The sequence below is a fragment of the Rhododendron vialii genome, chromosome 7a (assembly GCF_030253575.1).
Source record: "Rhododendron vialii isolate Sample 1 chromosome 7a, ASM3025357v1".
Lineage (NCBI taxonomy): Eukaryota > Viridiplantae > Streptophyta > Magnoliopsida > Ericales > Ericaceae > Rhododendron > Rhododendron vialii.
In genome coordinates, this window is record NC_080563.1 from 5,426,546 (window position 1) to 5,444,483 (window position 17,938).

At 38.2% G+C, this 17,938-nt stretch overlaps 4 protein-coding genes across 8 annotated transcripts; 2 read left to right on the plus strand and 2 right to left on the minus strand.

Annotated features, from left to right (window-relative positions):
* The first annotated feature begins 415 nt into the window (after positions 1-415).
* Positions 416-4,071, plus strand: LOC131334203 (uncharacterized). 2 transcript variants are annotated; one of them, XM_058369119.1, is made up of 4 exons: positions 416-739; positions 1,724-1,850; positions 1,998-2,070; positions 3,542-4,071. In XM_058369119.1, the coding sequence occupies exons 1-4, from the start codon at positions 712-714 to the stop codon at positions 3,809-3,811; spliced, it is 498 nt and encodes a 165-aa protein (XP_058225102.1). In that variant the 5' UTR covers positions 416-711; the 3' UTR covers positions 3,812-4,071. The 2 variants fall into 2 exon arrangements, with proteins under 2 accessions (XP_058225102.1, XP_058225100.1); XM_058369117.1 differs by having other exon boundaries at positions 422-604.
* Positions 4,072-4,797: 726 nt separating this feature from the next.
* LOC131334206 (uncharacterized) lies at positions 4,798-7,497 on the minus strand. The gene is made up of 4 exons (XM_058369123.1): positions 7,371-7,497; positions 7,192-7,245; positions 5,297-5,366; positions 4,798-5,100 (listed from the first exon to the last, which is right to left on the minus strand). The coding sequence occupies exons 1-4, from the start codon at positions 7,449-7,451 to the stop codon at positions 5,051-5,053; spliced, it is 255 nt and encodes an 84-aa protein (XP_058225106.1). The 5' UTR covers positions 7,452-7,497; the 3' UTR covers positions 4,798-5,050.
* A 1,431-nt stretch (positions 7,498-8,928) lies between these two features.
* On the minus strand, positions 8,929-12,164 carry LOC131334199 (laccase-15-like). The gene is made up of 6 exons (XM_058369111.1): positions 12,017-12,164; positions 11,297-11,448; positions 10,961-11,205; positions 10,703-10,831; positions 9,441-10,391; positions 8,929-9,196 (listed from the first exon to the last, which is right to left on the minus strand). Exons 1-6 carry the CDS (start codon positions 12,119-12,121, stop codon positions 9,066-9,068), a joined length of 1,713 nt encoding a protein of 570 aa, XP_058225094.1. The 5' UTR covers positions 12,122-12,164; the 3' UTR covers positions 8,929-9,065.
* Positions 12,165-14,545: 2,381 nt separating this feature from the next.
* Positions 14,546-17,520, plus strand: LOC131334200 (F-box/LRR-repeat/kelch-repeat protein At2g27520-like). 4 transcript variants are annotated; one of them, XM_058369115.1, is made up of 3 exons: positions 14,582-14,829; positions 16,086-16,249; positions 16,352-17,520. In XM_058369115.1, the coding sequence occupies exons 2-3, from the start codon at positions 16,086-16,088 to the stop codon at positions 17,289-17,291; spliced, it is 1,104 nt and encodes a 367-aa protein (XP_058225098.1). In that variant the 5' UTR covers positions 14,582-14,829; the 3' UTR covers positions 17,292-17,520. The 4 variants fall into 4 exon arrangements, with proteins under 4 accessions (XP_058225096.1, XP_058225098.1, XP_058225097.1 ...); XM_058369114.1 differs by having other exon boundaries at positions 14,583-14,829; positions 16,063-16,249; XM_058369113.1 differs by having other exon boundaries at positions 14,546-14,829; positions 16,063-17,520.
* The last annotated feature ends 418 nt before the right edge of the window (positions 17,521-17,938 follow it).

Consider the following 17,938-nt stretch of genomic DNA (forward strand, 5'->3'; position numbering starts at 1 on the left):
AGAAGTTGTAACGAAATACAAATGTAGTTAATTAAGTACTATGTTATTGATGGTCATAATCAAGAAAATGGGAGAAATTGTTTTATGTTCCTCTAGTGCATTGCTCGACTCTTTTCACAGTAATGTGAGGATTCATACGATTAAAAATGGGGAATTGATTTTCACACTTCCCTTTTTACAATTCACTTTTTTTTTTTTGTCTTTATCCACTTAAATTTATTGTCTTTATTCAATATACTATTTCGTACACTCAAGGATAATATTGTAAATTCATATGAATAAACAAAAAGAGTGTGAAAATTATTTTTCTTAAAAATGAGCTTCACATTTTATTGTGAGGTTTGGAGCAATGCTCGAGAAGCAAGGAATATTTTTATTTTTATTTTTAAAAGAAGATAAAGAAATGCACTATTGTTGTGATAATTTTCAGAATAATTAGATAGCCCACTGAGTCGACTCCACTCTATCCCATTCCGATCCCTTGATTTAATCTTCAACCATATAAAGCTACAGATGTCACATGAATGATGGTGGAGTTAGGCTGTTAAGTATATGCCAAGCATACGAAACTTCCCCACCCAGATTCAGTTAACAATCTTCCAAGGTCTCTCTCTCTCTCCCAACTAATTCTCTCTCTATAATTTTCTTGATATCTCTCGCTATAGAGGGCTACCCACTGCCCAGTTATTGTTGAATCAGTGCTCCAGAGTCATGGGACAAGTTTTAGAGAAACTCCAGGGTAATACGAACCTTACACCCTTCTCTCTCTCTAGTTTGTGTTTGAATTTGAGTTTTCTAAGAATTTCTGAATCTGAAGGCAAGGAATATACTGCTACATGTCCACAAGTATTGCGTTTTTAATTACCTGGGTTGTTCTTTTCGTAAATGTATCTTGTTGATTTTTTTTTGGTAAAGAATGTATCCTGTTGATTTGGGTCTTTCTATTACGTAATTTTTAGTATTAGGCTCAAAATCGTAGTTCAACTCAGGTGCTTTGTGGTAAAACTAAAAGTTGAATATCAAAGATTTACTAGCTTATTGGAAATCAAATTGATTTAGGTTATTGGAAGTCAAATTGAATATATTCTGCTGCTAACTTTATAATCTTGTAGTGCTTTTGATTTGGAAACACAGCATGTAGAACAACATAAGCAATCAGATAGTGTTTCATATGTCTATAAACGTCATCAGTCACGATCAGTACCATCGCTTCTCCTCCAGATAAGCCCGTGTTACAGGGATTCGAATCCGGATTTGATGTATTGCAACTTTCTTAAACCCCTTAGAAGAGACTTACGGGGATTCGCAAATTTGTTAATCTCAGAAAAATTCATCTCCCGTTTCTTTATGTTGTTAATAGCATGAATTTAGATATTGGGATTTGTTTAGTTTATGTTGCCGTCTATTTCGTATTATAACTTTTTCTTCAATTTATTCGGAACTCACCAAGGAGGCAAGGCATATAAAATGTCCTTCAAGGCTGTTCAGTGCTGAAAAATCTAACTCTGGAACGGCAACTTAAATATTTTGGCATAATAACTCCTTGAATTTGAAACTTCTTTTAACTCTGTTACTGCCTGGAGATTGGACCATCAGTTCGCTGGTTGTGTTTTTAGTCATTGTCTCTTGCTTTGTGTAGCTTGCAAATAAACTGTGAATACCTATTCATATAACTTAACAGAGACTTGAATGATCACATGCATGATAGTATGTCACTGTGCAGGTAAGGAGTGGAGGCAGAAACAAGTGAGAAAGATAACTGACCGTGCTTTTGACCGTTTCAAAAATGATTCCGGAAGAGCTACTTTGACATTTGAAGAGCTGTACATTGCTGTGCTTCTTGTGTTCAAGTAATGTGTTCTACCTATTTATGTGGTTTGTTAAAATACTAGCAAAAGAATTCATTTGTTTATTGTTTAGAGTAGATCAAAAAACAAAGAAAATTGTATTGTTCAGCTGCTTTTGGATGAAGTCTCATATAGATTGTTTTCGTGTAGTGATATTAACAAGCACTTGCCTGGGCCTCATTTTGACCCCCCTCCAAAAGAGCAAGTTAGAGCCATGATGCAGGTATGTTCTCGTAGTCTGATGAATTACACATTCCATAGTAGTTTCGTTACAAAGGGCTGTAGTTAATGTGCAAGCAGACTACGCATTAAATTTTCACTCCTCTTTTGTCGAATTCGTTGTCTAGTTGTGGTCGCAATCATGATGAATGGTGCTTGGTTGGCAAGTGTTCGTTACTTCTTTGTTGTGCTTTTTAGGTGTCACCCTACAGGGTGATCTTGTTACATAGTCTTGGGTAGAACTCACCCTAAAAGTTAACTTTTAAAGTGAAGGTGTCCTCATGCTTATGTATTTTATATTACTTTGGGGCCCTCACTCCACTCGGTAGCACCTGCCAAGTGCAGGCTCGAGACATACACCCTACCCATCCCTGAAGTTTCCCTCACGCTTATATACCTTGGATTACATTGGTACACATGCGACACAAGATTCGTTTGGGCTCACCACTCACGTCAAATGACATTGGAGACATGTTAGTCATTCTCGTGACATGATGGTATTTGGAAAAGATAGAAGTCATCAACATATCATACTTAGAAAATGAAGCAAGTTAATTCCAAACGGCCTTCAGCAACGAAGGCAATGTGATACAGATGCCATCATTAACAAAATGTCCTCAACATGTCCAGACAGCATTCACACCTACCTCATCAGAATGTGTCAACTCAGGTAATCTGATCCAATGTGTTAATGTAATTTTTTTCTCGTGACACGATGGTACATGTTCTGTTTAATGGAAGCAACTGTGAAGGGGGAACCACGCTGGGTCACTGAATAATTTGCAGTCTTAATAAGAGGGGTAAGGATTAAGGATTTATCGAGTGTGAGATATCACATTATTCGAGGAACCATAGATGCTGTAGGATTAAAGGATGTGGCTTGTGCGAACTAATCACCTTTGAAAATATGGCAATGAAAGCACAGAGATATAGGAGATGTGCTTTTCTTTATAAGAATCGCGACTTAGGTTGATAGCAAATTGTCATGATATTATGATCTTTGAAGGCTGAAACCTCGTTTATGTGGAGTCTTCTACCTCTGTGTAGTACCTTTTTAGACACTGGACACTCGGAGAGCTAAATTAGTTTTTTTTTCCGGGCGGTCTCATTGAACCACGCAGGCATAGTTCTTGCTTATGGTGAGAGGTAGCTGATTAGGAGAGGCATAGGATTTGTTGAAATAGATGCAGTCATTATCCATTATGTATAAAATTGCTTTATTCTACTTCCATTTGCCATTTTATTCTAGGAAATGGAATATAGTCATATAAGATTTTTGTGGTTATTCGGCCATGTCTCACTCACCGTTGTTGTAATGGTGATTAGAAGATTGCAACACACGTAGCCACACCTGAAAGCCATATCCGAGTCTAATGCATATTAGCTTGAAACTTCCTCTACCTCGTGAAGACTCATAGACACGCTTCATTTTTCTCTTTTTTCGCATTCACACATTTCATTTTGCTTCCATTCAGGTTCATGATATCAACCTTGATGGAGAACTCAACCGCGAAGAGTTTGCAAAATTTATTAAGGAGTTAACAGCCGATACGTTCAGCACTGTCAGTCAGGGACTGATCATTACGTTGGCAGTGGCTCCAACAGTTGCATTATTGACAAAGAGGGCAACGGAAGGTGTCCCAGTTGTAGGGAAGGTGGTGCAGAAGTTACCAAATGCGGTCTATGCATCCCTTGTGACTCTTGCAATAATGATGTTCCAAAGATCTGGGCAAGCAATTGAGTGAAGCCTTCTGTAATTCTCCTTCACATGAACCATTGCTCCATTTTACTTTGTATAAGCATCCAGTGACTATCTGCATGCTATGTTTGATACCTTATTAACTACTTGAACTGAGAGTTTGCTACAAATTCTGAATAATGTGGAAGTTGTAAATAGATGAATTTAGCTTTAGATGCAAGGCTCTTGGGATTGCGTAAAAGGAATATTATTCGAGCTGTTGGTTTCCATCAACTAATCTTAATCTTATTCTCGGATTTCTTTGAATTTCTTTGTATACTAAACGACTACAGTATCAGAATTTGATTAATTAATCTACTTTTTTTTTTCATTTTCTTTTAGTGTTGTTTTTGTTATGTTTCCTTTTTCTTCAAATGAATCTAAAACTCCAAAATATATCTTTCCAAATAAATAAATTTGGCTTCTCCAATTCTTTATTTCTTTTATATGTTCTTTCAATTTTACCTTTCCCTTGAGAAATCGAACGCAAACAAAGCCTTGAGGAGGCTTCCGAGGATGAGGAACGTTGGGCGACCGGCTTCGGATATTTGGTAACTTAAACCGTGAGAGAGACCGATTTGTTCATGGTGGATGATCACTTAACTAACTTTATCCATTGTCCTTGTTTTGATTGGCTAATGTTGTGGGCTAGTGAATAAGAGACTATTAAACTTTATATCAGATCGAAATGGACTCAAAGCTTCAATTCCTTTTGACGCTTGAAGTTGTTAAGCCCATGGCTTTGGCGTGGTAAGATATCTGATATATGTAGGACCTAAGTCACATAAGCTGTGCGCGCGCGCATGAGTGTGAAAGCGTCTTTGAAACCCGAACTGATAAAATCAGTGAAAGCGTGTTTGAAGGATTATGTGACTAAGCATAGGACATGGGAGTAAACCTACAAAGGTAAGTAATAGGGACGAAGCCATCAAAACCCACGTTTGGATAAACCATCAACTGTCAACACCCACGTTTGGGTAAAGGAAGAGGTGATAACAAAAGGGAAATGTATGATCCTCAATTCAAAGCCTGATTCCTCTCACCAATGAACGAGAATTTCTTTGTCAAGGATTAATTGCTCAAGTAATCTTTATCTACTTCACAGAACTTCTTTAACCAAAGGTACATTACATATGTATCTGTTCAAAAATGACAACCTCAAAGAGTAGTATAGAGCATGATCTCTATGAGAAAAGACCCTTCCCAACAACAATTGTTGGCAGACCATAAAGAGCTCTAATCACAATCAAGCTGAATTTAACTTTTGTAGCTTAGCTTTAGCTGCATCAAGTTGTCCTATCAAGCAAAAAACAAACACATGAGGACATAATTTACAGGAAAAGAAAGTGTACAGATACAAATACAGATGTGTCCAATTCCGATGCACATGGGTTCTACAAAATAATAGGGGGCCCACGAGCATCAGATAACTATGCACCAAAATCTGCATTGAAAAGCACTTATAAGGAGGAGAGCAGAAGGAAAATCTCACTCTGTTCAAATGTGGTTGCCTTCGGAACAGAAGTTCGAAAAAAAATGTTCCCATTTCTCTGATAGACAGCCTGTATCAAGTAATGCAATCGTTTCTCAGTGAACTTATTGATCAACATGGCAAAGAAAAGCCTAGCCAACTATATATGTATGACACAACTGTAAAACAGTGATCATTGAGCAATTAGCAGCAGAAGGATCCACAGGACAAATCTCTCCATCAAAGGATAGCTGGTAAGAATTGAGGTTGGCCCAAACCCCTGGGCCTCCTCTCCTTTGCACATAACCTTTCCTCTCTCTTTATCCAGAAAAAAGTTTAGTATGTGCAGAAGTAAACTACAAATGATTATGAGGTGGGTCTTCTTCTCTTATTTTGACACATGACTTTGTGGTTCTTTTGGCACCAAAAGTTTCTCTTTATGTGGGGTTGGTGCAGCCAACTGCAACCAGAGGGTACCAGTTCTGTGCACGTGGGTTCAGATTTGGTTGATTTATAGTGGCTACCAATGTTGGTAATCCCCTGGACCTTGACAATCTACTCAGCTATGGAATACGATTTGTAATTTTGTACGCAGTTACAAGTACACGGAGAACAAGAAGAAATTGCAATAAAAATTGATGCTAAGCCTTCAGGTTGTGACTTGTGAGGGGTTTATTACCTTTGATCTAGACTCACCGGTTGAGAGAATTCTATTCTTCTATAAGGCCCACGTTTTGGTATTTGTTGGTTGTTAGAGCTAGAGATTGCTACCTTTTGCTTTGCTTCCCGACATAGGCTTTTCTTGAGCTCTATTATACGATGGCCTTCCCCTTTCAGAAATAAAACCTCAGTACCTCACTGAGAAAAGAAAAAATAACTCCTTACAGACTCGTCCAGAGAATAAGAACACAAACATAGTCCATGTTGAGACATACTCAAAAGTTACTATTCTCTTCAAGAAACAAAAGACCTCATGCTCAATTCCTTTCACAGCCCACACAGATCTCAGACAATACCCCCCAAATCTGTGAAGAGTCAAAGACATTGACACACTCAGAGTTTGTTGGGGGTTCTTTAAAATGGTTAAAATATTTACTCATATGCCTTCTAAACACTAGAACAAAGTAAACATATCCCCCAATCTGAAGAAACATTATAAATTTATCTGTTAAAAGGTACTACTCTTGGAATAATGTGCAGGGTCTCCTTCATAATGTGCATCATTAATTATAAATCCTCACTTTCTTTCCCCTGCCTAATATTAGAAATTTTGTAGATGTTAATCAAAAGTCCATTCCTAGTTAAGTGACAATTGAATTAATTAAAGAAAAAATAATAATTAAGCAAAATGACTTCATAACTAGTACAACTTGGCCATCAAAGTCTACCAGCGTTTGGTCGGTTACTAAATATCCAGACAGATTTCCTTTGGAGCCCAATTTGCGCTGCGTTTTTTACATCAAAGTCTACCAGTAGTTAGTCGGTTACTAAATATCCATAGACAGATTTCCTATGGAGCCCAATTTGCATTGTGTTTTCGACATCAAAGTCTACCAGCGGTTAGTCGGTTACTAAAATATCCATAGACAAATTTCCTATAGAGCCCAATCTGCGGTGTGTTGTCGACAATAATCGACAAAACCCTGTTTTCAACTTAGGTTAAACTGACAACCTAGCATCCTATTTGGAACAGGACGACCAAGAATACTTAGAGTGCCAATTTTCCAGAGCTAATACTACTTTCCACTGTTCTCGAAGCCACAATAATGGTGCCGTATAGAAAATTTTATGTCGGTGTGTGTGGGTTTACACAAGAAGCAAGCATCACATCATATATGCATACACCACATTTACAACACGAGACAAGAAAAAGAAAGAGGAAATCATTTATTATAAGCGTGTGGAATTTGACAAACCCTTGACGAGGGAAGATTGCTGAGCTCCGCAATAGCAACCTCGTGGCTCATTATCTGTGTAATTGAAAAGGGAAAAAGGAAACAAATTTACATACACATGTATGTATGTACGCATCTAACTCTGCTTGAGAGAGAGAGAGAGAGAGAGAGAGAGAGAGAGAGAGAGAGAGAGTATATACCTGCTTAACAAGGTCGCGAGTGGAATAGTCGGCGGCGGTATTTGAAGTGGATGGAGACGACGCCGACGTTGATGCTGCCATTCAATCTGCCTCCTCTAAACACACGAGCGAGTCTGGTTGTGAAGGCCTGGACTTTCGCAAAGGTATAATAAGGGCCCGTTTCGCAGGAAAAATTTTCCAGTGTCGGGTGGTTACCACTTGCTGCACGCTTGACTCATTCGAGCCGTCCATTGCGTTTTTGGACAATTCGAATTTAGAGAGAGAAAGTACTGGGATGAGAGGAGAGGAAGAGTTTCAATTCCAGCCGTCTAAAAATGTATTGGATGGTTCGGATGTGCCGAGCGGGTATCACGTGGAATATACTCACCCGGCCCTAAAAAATTTCTTGTTTCGTGGACTCCTATTTTTCAAGTACTTATTTTTTCACTATGCGAGACAAGTCGTTCTTTTACGGTACCATTATTTTTAATTTAAAACATAAATGTTTATTTAAAAACTCTGCATTTTTTTTTCATTAACGAAACGGGGCCTAAATGGTTTAAAGCCCAAAGCTAATTTTTCACCACTTTTTTTGTAATTATTCACCTTAACGGAACGGAACGGGGCCTAAGGCTCCGTTCCAGAACACCTTCTTAAAAAATAAGTACTTATTTCACATTTTCAAACTCAAAAATAGTATAAATAAAAAATAACTTTTTAAATTTTTTTTTTGCACCGTATAAAAGATCTCATCGAGATCTTTCAAATAAGATCCATATTGCATATTTTTAAATTTTAATAAACTCATTATTTTTTAGCTTGAAATTGTCTTCTTAAAAAATAAGGACTTATTCTACGTTCCGGAACGGGGCCTAAGTGTGCAAGTTCTACTCTGCAGTATGCATTTGCTCATATTTCAATGAAAGAGATTAGAGGTACTCTCTCCGTCCCAAATTGAATGACAATTTTTGAAATTTGTACCATTTTTTATTGTTTATATCTTTCGATCTATAATATTTTTCACGAATTTGAAAACTTTGTATAATAGAACTAATCGAGAACTATCAAACAAGATCCATATTGCATATTTTTTGAGATTCATATTGAAAGATATAGGGAATTGAAATTGGCACAGATTTCAAAAATTGTCATCCAATTTGGGACGGAGGGAGTATTTTATTTGGATGTGATTTGTCTATCTTGTTGCGCATTAATTTTTCATGTTTTGTATTTTAGGTGAACCCCTCTATAAGGTCCCTTTTCAGAAACGTTCTTAAGAAATAAATAGCTTATTTCACATTTCAAACTAAAAAATAATGTAAATGAAAAATAATTTTTTAATTTTTTTTGCACCGTATAAAAGATCTTGATGGGATCTATCAAACAAGATCCATATTGGTAGAAAAATTATTTGCGTAAATACATTATTTTTGAGCTTGAAATTGCATTTTTAAAAAATAAGTACTTATTTTGAGTTGTAGAATGGAGCCGTTGGGCTTTACCAACGAAATGATATCAATACGACTGACTTATAAAAAGAAAAAAATAAATAGGAAACAATCAAAAGCCAAAGACGCTATTCAAGAATGTATTCAATTACAAGATGCTTTGATAAAACAAACTTGCTGCACACAGATCATTACGGTTCACAGTGTTATTCAATGATCATTATTGTAGAGTATTTCAGGTTTTGAGGTATTCCTTCCTATAAAAGCTTCAGCAAGGAGGCATATCAGGCGGTGGTGGCAGCAGAGTTTCATTAACGTGTCTTCCATTTTTAACCAGCAACACTGTATCCATCCCCCAAGTTTGGTGGCGCTCTAAGTGACAGTGCACGAACCACACTCCTGTAATGCAAAAAACTTGATGAGTATATGTGAGTAAAAAAATTAAGTTAAATACCTAGAAAAATGAAAAACATCCGTATTTTTCGTTTTATGTGTTTTGTTCGTATTTTCTGAATTTTGGTTATATTTGTGCCAACAAGGTTGGTTCTTATTACCTAAGATACATATTTAATTTTAGCTTGTCATGCCGTATCCAAAATTTTGAATCGAACATAACACATTTTTAATAAATTCTTGCACGAACCTGGATTATCCGCCCTGAATCTAATGGCGAGCCAGCCATTCTTAGGCACAATAGCGGTATTGCGCTCCGGAGGGTCAACTAGGTTGTATGTCAAAGGATCCTTATACGGGTCAAAGTTTCCAAGTCCTGATCCGACCACGAAAAAACTGTAACCGTGTATGTGCATTGGATGATCAATGCCTCCAACCACATTTGTCCCTTGGAACACCAGCTCGACTGCCGAACCGTACTCCAATATTTTCACATCGGTCCCCCTCTTCGATATCTCCAGATCCAGTGGCAAGATATCCGCGGTAAAATTGAACACGTATGGCGGGACATTTGGGAACCGCGTACTGAACGAGCTCGTAATGTGATAGTAATAATAGGATTGGAGTATATCGATTGATGGGGTCACGAAACTTATGTTGTTCATGCTTGCCGCGAGGCGGCTCCCGTTTGCCCCCTCACACGTGATATTTGGGCACGGAAATAAGTTGATCGAGACAGTTGAAATCAGGGGTGTGGTGATATTTTTGACGGGGACAGAGATTGGGTGTCTTTCGTTAGCCAAGCTTCTTAGCCCCTTGACAGAGTGGATAAAAGCAAGTGTGTCATTGTAGTAGGGCAGATAGGGGAAGCAAGGCGACCGATGACGGTGGTTCTTTCGGTACTGAATGATGGCGGTTGTGGTGGTATTGTCGAAAGGAGCGGCAGAGGAACTGCTGTAGGCTCGGGCGGCCAGGTAGTAGTGGTGATCGGGTGATTGGTCTGCATGCAACAAGGCGTCGTAAGATTGGCCTGGGGCTACCGTGAGGTAGTTTGTTGTCAATGGCTTGGTGTAGCTGGCGTCGGCTCCGACAACCGTGAGATTGTGTTTCGCGATGGCAAAGAAGAGAATTGTGTTCAAGGCAGCATTGATTATGCGGAGGAGATAAGTTTGGCCGTGTTGGACGTTTAGCTTGTACGTTCCTGCAAATACAAGACCAAATCCTCGATAATAACCTACGATACCAAACTTGGTTGAAATATACTTAATGCCAAAATTTGGCAAAAGCACACATTTTTCCGGCCAGGCGGATTGAATTTCTCAAACGCTTACTGTGATACACTTGGTCAACATACATCAAACGGCTCAGAATACAGTTGTGTCCGGAATTAGTGTTTTGAAATTGTGTTCATAGATTTTTTATTTTTCTTTTCGCTTTCCGAGACATTTAAAATCTGATGTTGCATGTATGTACCCATATATATAGTCACAAATTAATCAAAGAAAGTCTAACCAAGCTTGGAGCATGGATAAAAGGCACCAGGCTGGCCATTGATAGTTAACGCATCAGAGACGTTTGGGTCCCCTCCTGTTATAAGAGCCTCCTCCATAACATCCATCACATCCTTGTTCCACCACTCTCCTAACCAAAAGCAATAAATCAGTGCGTTAGATAATTTTTTTTTTTAAAAACTCAGGCGTTCGGACCATATTATGCACGCCAAAAAGATATAACAATAGCAAGGATAGTAAAGGAAAAAAAACATCATACCTAGTAGTATGGGCACCTCTGCCCAAGGCTTAGGGAAAGGGTAACCGGTGCCGTACTTTGGATAGACAATAATAGCTCCGTGGACGGTCGCCCGCGACCAATCGCTATGAGCGTGCCACCAGATCGTCCCTTCCTCTGTGCTAAATATGATCTTTTGGCTAAATTTGGCGCCCGACTGAATCGGGCATTGCGTGATATATTCAGGCCCGTCCGACCATGGATTCCTCGGTTGCTTCACCCCATGCCTGCAAAATTAAATCAACAATACAAAGGATTTTTTCTAAGTACAAATGATTTTGTTCTGGTTAAGAAAAAAATAAGTATGTTTTTATGTACCAATGGATAGTGATATTGTGTTTTCCTCTATTGTAAACGTCAACAACAATTTCATCTCCTCTGTAAGCATAGAGAGTTGGTCCAGGAAATTGGCCGTTAACCGTCAAAATGTTCTTTGTTTTGCAGAGTCTTGTGTAGGGAGCTTCTTTCACCTACAAAGGGAGGATTAGCAAGTATGCAATAAGGAATTACGGACGCACACGGAATTTCAAACCTTTTTTTTTTTAAGGAAACAAAAAACATATATTCATAATCATAAACAAACTTGTACAAAGGACGCGCCAGTCCCGAAAATACAAGAAACGAAAACAAAATGCAAAGAAAAAACCGAAAAAGCTATGTTAGCTACTCCTTGTTGACTGGTAAAATTAGCTATACTAGTATAAATGTGGAACGTTGACTAGTTAAATTAGCTAATACTCCATTATTACTCCTAGTTGATGCTTGCTAGCACAAGGCAGCTTTGTTTGAAAATTTGGGGTGGCAGAGACTCTCAAAGCACCAACATCGGTCAATTAATTAACCTTTCCTTAACCATGCTGAATTACGCAACGCCACACGTAAAGACGTGTGCGGGAGGCCGAATACGAGCATATGTTTCGACGTAAGGTTTGATAAGGATGCGTTACTTACACACATTGTTGTGTGTGATCATCCGCTATATTTTTTGTTTCGTATCGAAAAGTAGAAGTAATTAGGCCAGAAAATGGGAACACTTACGACAAACTTATGGCGGGCAGTGCCCCAAGCATGGCAGTGGAGAATGCCATCAATTAGTAGTAGCAAAAAATACAAGAAGAAAGTACTCTTACTGCCAGACAACATTTTTTCTTCTTTACAAAAACTCAAATTCCCTGTAACAAGAGTGCAAAATGAGGGGAATTTGTAGAGGGGTCCGACGAAGAAGAAGAAGAAAGAAATCACTGACGTGTTGGGCTTAATTTCCTTTCATTTTCCCGCTAGGTGAGATGGAAGTTCAAATCCTAAGGTCGGAGTCGTTAATGGACAGTTGACAGAAAGATCAAACACAATTTGTGTGGAAATTCTCTATCCAGAGATTTTCACTGAAATTGCCAAGTGATCATTAGCGAAAGATCGATAACGAGGAGTTCATTAATTGTGAAAGATTAACCAATTTTAGAATTCCACCGGAAAAAAGGTCTTTTAATCAAACTGCCAACTGATGCATTTGGCAGACAACTCAATACTTCTATATCTTTTTTTTTCTTTTTTTTGTGAGAGAGGGACAATTTTTCAGAAATAAATCTTCTTCTTCTTTTTTTTTTTTTTTTTGAAATGACATATTAGACTTGGAGGAAGATGGTCTGGGTTTCTTATCCAGATTGTTTCATTAAAGATTGACTTTGGTAAATTGCTTTTTGGGCTTGCTCTACCCGTATGCTGTTTATCGGAACACATTTTTCATTTCTTTAATAGTAGGCTAAATATCTATCGAGTGGAAAAATTGCTAATAGCATATTTCTCAAGATAATTACAAATAGGGCCGAAATAACTTGGAGTACGAAGTAACCTTTTTTTATTATAGTTGATTGCATCGATAACCTACTTTAAAGTTTAAACAAATTAACAAAAAAGAAAGACTTGATTTTTCAGAAAAGAGAAATGTACTTTTTTTTAGCTTAGGAAATGAGAAATGAACTGATTAAGAAAGTGAAAGATTGGGGGATGGATACTAACTAGTAGCTCAAAATCTAAGCAAGCCTGGATAGAGAAAAAAATGTTACCCAGCTGAAGCCAACGATAGAGAAAGTTAAAGAGCAAAGGTACAAGAACACACGTAACTAGAACACAGAAAAGCTCTTCCAAAACAGTCATCACATAGTAAGAGGCGTTTTAGGACCCCGTCGGTGCACTAGAAGAGTGTAGTGCGCAATCCGAGCGGTTCAAAGAGAATTTTTGTGGGCTAATTAAATCAAATGAAATAGCCCCATAGCCCTAAAAGTACCTACAATAAGGTGAGAATCTGAATATATCATTGATAAGTATTGTAAATAGATATGGACGGCTCACGTTGCGCACCACAGTCTTGCAGTACGAGATCCCAGGCCTAAGCATAATTCATCAGACTCCATTAATGTTGCTCGATCGAAAATCATCCAGAAAGGTTATTCTTACTACTTGTAAGAATAAGGAAGTACGAATAGTAGAAGATACACAGTTAGAATTTGTATATAATTAAGAAGTTCTAAATTTCATCGAGTCAGACCTCGACCGATACTAAAGTTTATTTACCTCCATATCCACCGAAGTTTGGTTTGTAGTATTATTCTGGAGACTCATCAGAATTTTGGAACTTAAAAAATTGGTAACAGTAGTGCTGCTTATTTTAGGACTATGTTAGAGATAGAGAACCCCGCAACTTGCAATGTAAAGGTGTTTTTGATATTTTTGGAGTACTATTTTTGATTCTGGTGCATCGGCGGCTGCACAAGTGTGTAGTTGTTACACATTTTCTGCTTCTGTTTTGTCTTTTGAGAATAAAAAAAATGGGAGAGGGGGCAGCTGTCCCCTTGGGGCAGCAGCGTGCTGCTATTGGGGCCCACTCCGGTCTCGCTCCGATAATCGAAAGTGTTCACTTTATAGAGCTCGTCGAGTAGAACAATTATGCAAAAAATTAACTTAATTAGAAATCATTAAGTGCCTGATCGGAACCTTTTTATCTTGAAAAGAATGGATCCGAAACACTGGATCAAATCCGCTGTAACCCATGGACCGAGAGTTATATGGGCTCCGATCAGGAACTTAATGATAACCAATTAAGCTGATTTTTTGCATAGTTGTTCTACTCGACAAGCTCTACAAAATGAACGCTTCTGATCATCAGAGTGAGACCGGAGTGAGCCCCGAATTCGGGGACAGCAGCACGCAGCTGCCCCAAGGGGACAGCAGCCCCCCGCTCCCAAAAAAAATATACAACTATTTTTCAAAGCTGATTTGGATTCTAATCTTCAAAAACTAATTCGTAAAACTTGTAGTTTGACAAAACATTGATTGACAAACATACTAACACTTTGCTAATCTCCACTGATGTATAAAGTGTGATCCAAAAAAACGAAAAGATGTATATGCTGGACTCAAGATGCACATTAATTAAGGAAAATGATTTTGCTACTCCCTTTTTTATTAACGCCACTCTCCTGCAAGTGTAAGTGTATTTTTACACACAAAAAAAATATACTTACAGAATAGTGTCGTTAAAAAAAGAAGAAGAGCAGCCTTAATTAACTCACATCAGCTATAATAGAACAAAGGAAAAAGAGGCCAGCTTGGCATCAACTTGGTCCCAGAATCCTCATTCTCTAGCTAGGGCACTTCTCAATTTTTTATCTTAAACACTCTGATTAATCAAAATGTCAAAATGTATGATTTGTTCAGAAATTGCATAGATTTGGGAAGAATTCTTTTTTTCACTTTGGTCCTTCCTTTTATTCCCAAGCATTCTTTTCCCGAGAGCGAGAGAGAGAGAGAGAGAGAGAGATTAAAACCCCCAAAGGCGGAAGAAGTCGAACAAGGTAATAGAAACCCATCACCTGTTTGTTGCTTGATACTATTGAAAATGCCATTTTATTGTTTGCTTAATTGTTTGCTGGGCTTTGAGTTTGTTGCTTCTAGCTAGGGTTTTGAATGCGGGAGGGGATATGACGACTTGTTGATCTTGATTTCGATGCTTTTGTAGTCTTTTTTCGTTGACGTAGGCATTTGGAAGAGCGCTAGTTTCCCGACCAAAAAAGAGGGGTGAAAGCACGAATTTAGAGAAATTCGTGCGATTTGTATTTAGTTGTATGGACTGGTAGAAATATTGGGAAATCGTTTGTAGACTTTTGGAATGGTTGTAATTGGGTAGGAATTAGGCTGCCAATGAGCCAAACCGAGCCGAGCTTTAGGTTCGTTCATCAAGTATTTAAGCAAACTCAAGCCGAGCTTGAACTCAATGAAAATTTGACGAGCCAAGCTTCCTTAGATTTGAGTCAAATTCGAACTTGTTCGCGAGCGTTAACGAGTCAAAAATATTATGAAAACATTATGAAAACATAAAAAAAAATTATGTTTATTGTACGTTTAAGAGTTTATACATGTAGAAGTAATAAAATTATCATTATGTGAATGTAAAAGTTTATACGGATTCAAGGTTATAAGTGAAATTTATGAGATCCATACATATATTCCTAGTTCGCGAGCCTAATTGAGCTGAATACTATTAGGTTTAGGTACATCTCATTTATTAAACAAGCTTAAAATTGAGATTTAGGTTTGGTTCGTTTGGTACCTGAATCGAACTTGAACGAGTCGCTTCTCGAACAGTTCACGAACAGCTCGGTTCATTTGCAGCCCTAGGGAATCATTTATGGCCAACTAGATAGATATTTAGTGATAGAGCTGTGAAACCAAACAGTTTATGGTTAGGTTCCAGATGTTTTACTGTCCGATGTGGTTCTAATTTCTTGAAGCATGTGTTAGTTTGGTTCTCAGTTGGCACAGACTAACCGGATGAAACCCATATTGTCTAAATGTGTAAAACTATTTGGTTTTTAGAATCATGTTGGTTTAACTTGTCATTTTGTTCGTACTTCATTGATAAGCATTCTAAACTAGCAAACCTTTGTGAAGTAATCTTCAAAGGACCGCTAATTGCCAATGAAATGGATTTAGTACTCAGTTGCTGGTGATTTTTTGTTTAGGATCATTGGTCTCCTTAGTGGCTTTAGTTTTCTAATTTTGGATCAAGACTTTGTCTGATCTGGCAGGTTTATGTATCATAATTTGTTAGATGACCGGAGGAAAAGTTCCAATTGAGAGAGTTGGTCACACACATTATAAGACCGCTGAATGTACTAAGGAAAAGAAGAGAAGCATCATACTTTCCCTTCCTGTAGAGATCATATTCAACATCCTTGTTTGGATTCCGGCCGATATTCTTTACAATTCAATGAGGTATGTTTGTCGGCAGTGGTATAACATAGTCTGTGACCCTGTTTTCATTCAAGAACAGCTGATTCATTCTAGTGTTGGCCTGATCGTCGACAACAATGGTAGTGCGCGTACTCAATACTTCGAGGTGGGGAAAATGAATGCTACGAGGTCGATAGAGTTGGGATATCCATTTCGACGTCGGATTGATGCTACATGTGATGGTCTAGTACTGTTTACAGAAGGGCAGAACAGGATGGTTCATGGGAATCATGTTACTAATAATCAAGCGGTATGTGTTGCTAATCCTCTCACAAAGCAAAAGGTAACTCTTCCACCACCTCCACCTGGTTGCCGTCCGGCTCATTTTTATTACTCATTAGCATGTTCTCATTTAGCAAGAGAATATAAGGTTGTGTTCACCTGTTTGTCCCACGGGTGCCAATTCTTCGATTGGATGGTAGTTACTGTTGGAAAAGATCAAGCATGGAGACTGATTGATAGTAAAAAGTTATCTGATCTTGGTCGAAATTACTCTCCTAATATTAGACTATCTACTGTCGGATTTCTTTATCTCATTTACAACCGGTATGCTTCAATTGTTGCTTTGGATGTACAATCTGAAACATTTTATGAGTTTCCTGGCCCAACAGTTCCACATAGCAGTGATAAAGATGCTGTCTCTTACCTAGTTAGGCGGAACTATCTTTCTTGTATAGTTCGGTTAGAATCTGGAACCATATTGAATGTATGGGAATTGTCTGATCCCATAAGTGGCGGATGGAGGAAGCTCTACACGTTTGACTTTGATGTTCCGAAATATAAATCAAGCGGCATGTTCAAGGGCTGGTTTTCTCGGCGTGCTGATTTTATGTGTTTCCTGCCAAAAGCTTGGGTGAACAATGGGCAAGTGGTAGTCTTCCGTCTCTTTCACAACCCAGGCCCCTTTATCGCTCACAATGTCGAGACTGGAGCGACCTTCTTAATTGGAAGCCGCTACCTGGATTCACTGCATTCCGTCTCCCATGGTTATGCCTGGAGCCTTGTCTCATTGTCACCAATTTAACAGTGCTAGTGAACGGTATACCAGCCAATTCTGGGTATTTTATTATCTGCGCTAGCATTATGTTGCACTCCTTGTGTTTGTTAATCTGAGACTGTAACTATGCTCTAAAACAGCTTACCATCATTGGGCTTGATTAGCTCTTGTAATTGCTGTAGATATAGAACTTCAGATTTACATGCCTTCCCTGTATTTGTCCGTAATTCAAATCAAATGAACATTAAGTCAAAAAGTAGTCGATGAAGAAACGTAAACTCGTAAATGAGCAAAGCACTCGTGTATTTGCGAATGAAGAAAACGCAGAAGACCTATGATAACAAGATTTGTTATACAAGGATTTGTTGAGTGCTATATATGTAAACTATTAGACTCTACAGACATTACGAATGCGATTGTGTTTTATGTGGTGTTGTTTTGTCAAAGTTCACATCCGGTTATCCCCAGCTGGTTAAGTGGTCTTGACCTAAGACTTTAGGTCTCAAATTCGATTTTCCTCGTTTGCACGTGTAAGCATGTAAAACGGTTGTGAGACGGGTCGTAAGGATTAGTTCGAGGGGCGCGCAAATTAGCTTGGAACACTTTGCATTACCCGGGAAAAAAAAAAAAGAATTAGTTCACATCTGATTGCTAAGTGGTCGGTGTGATGCAAT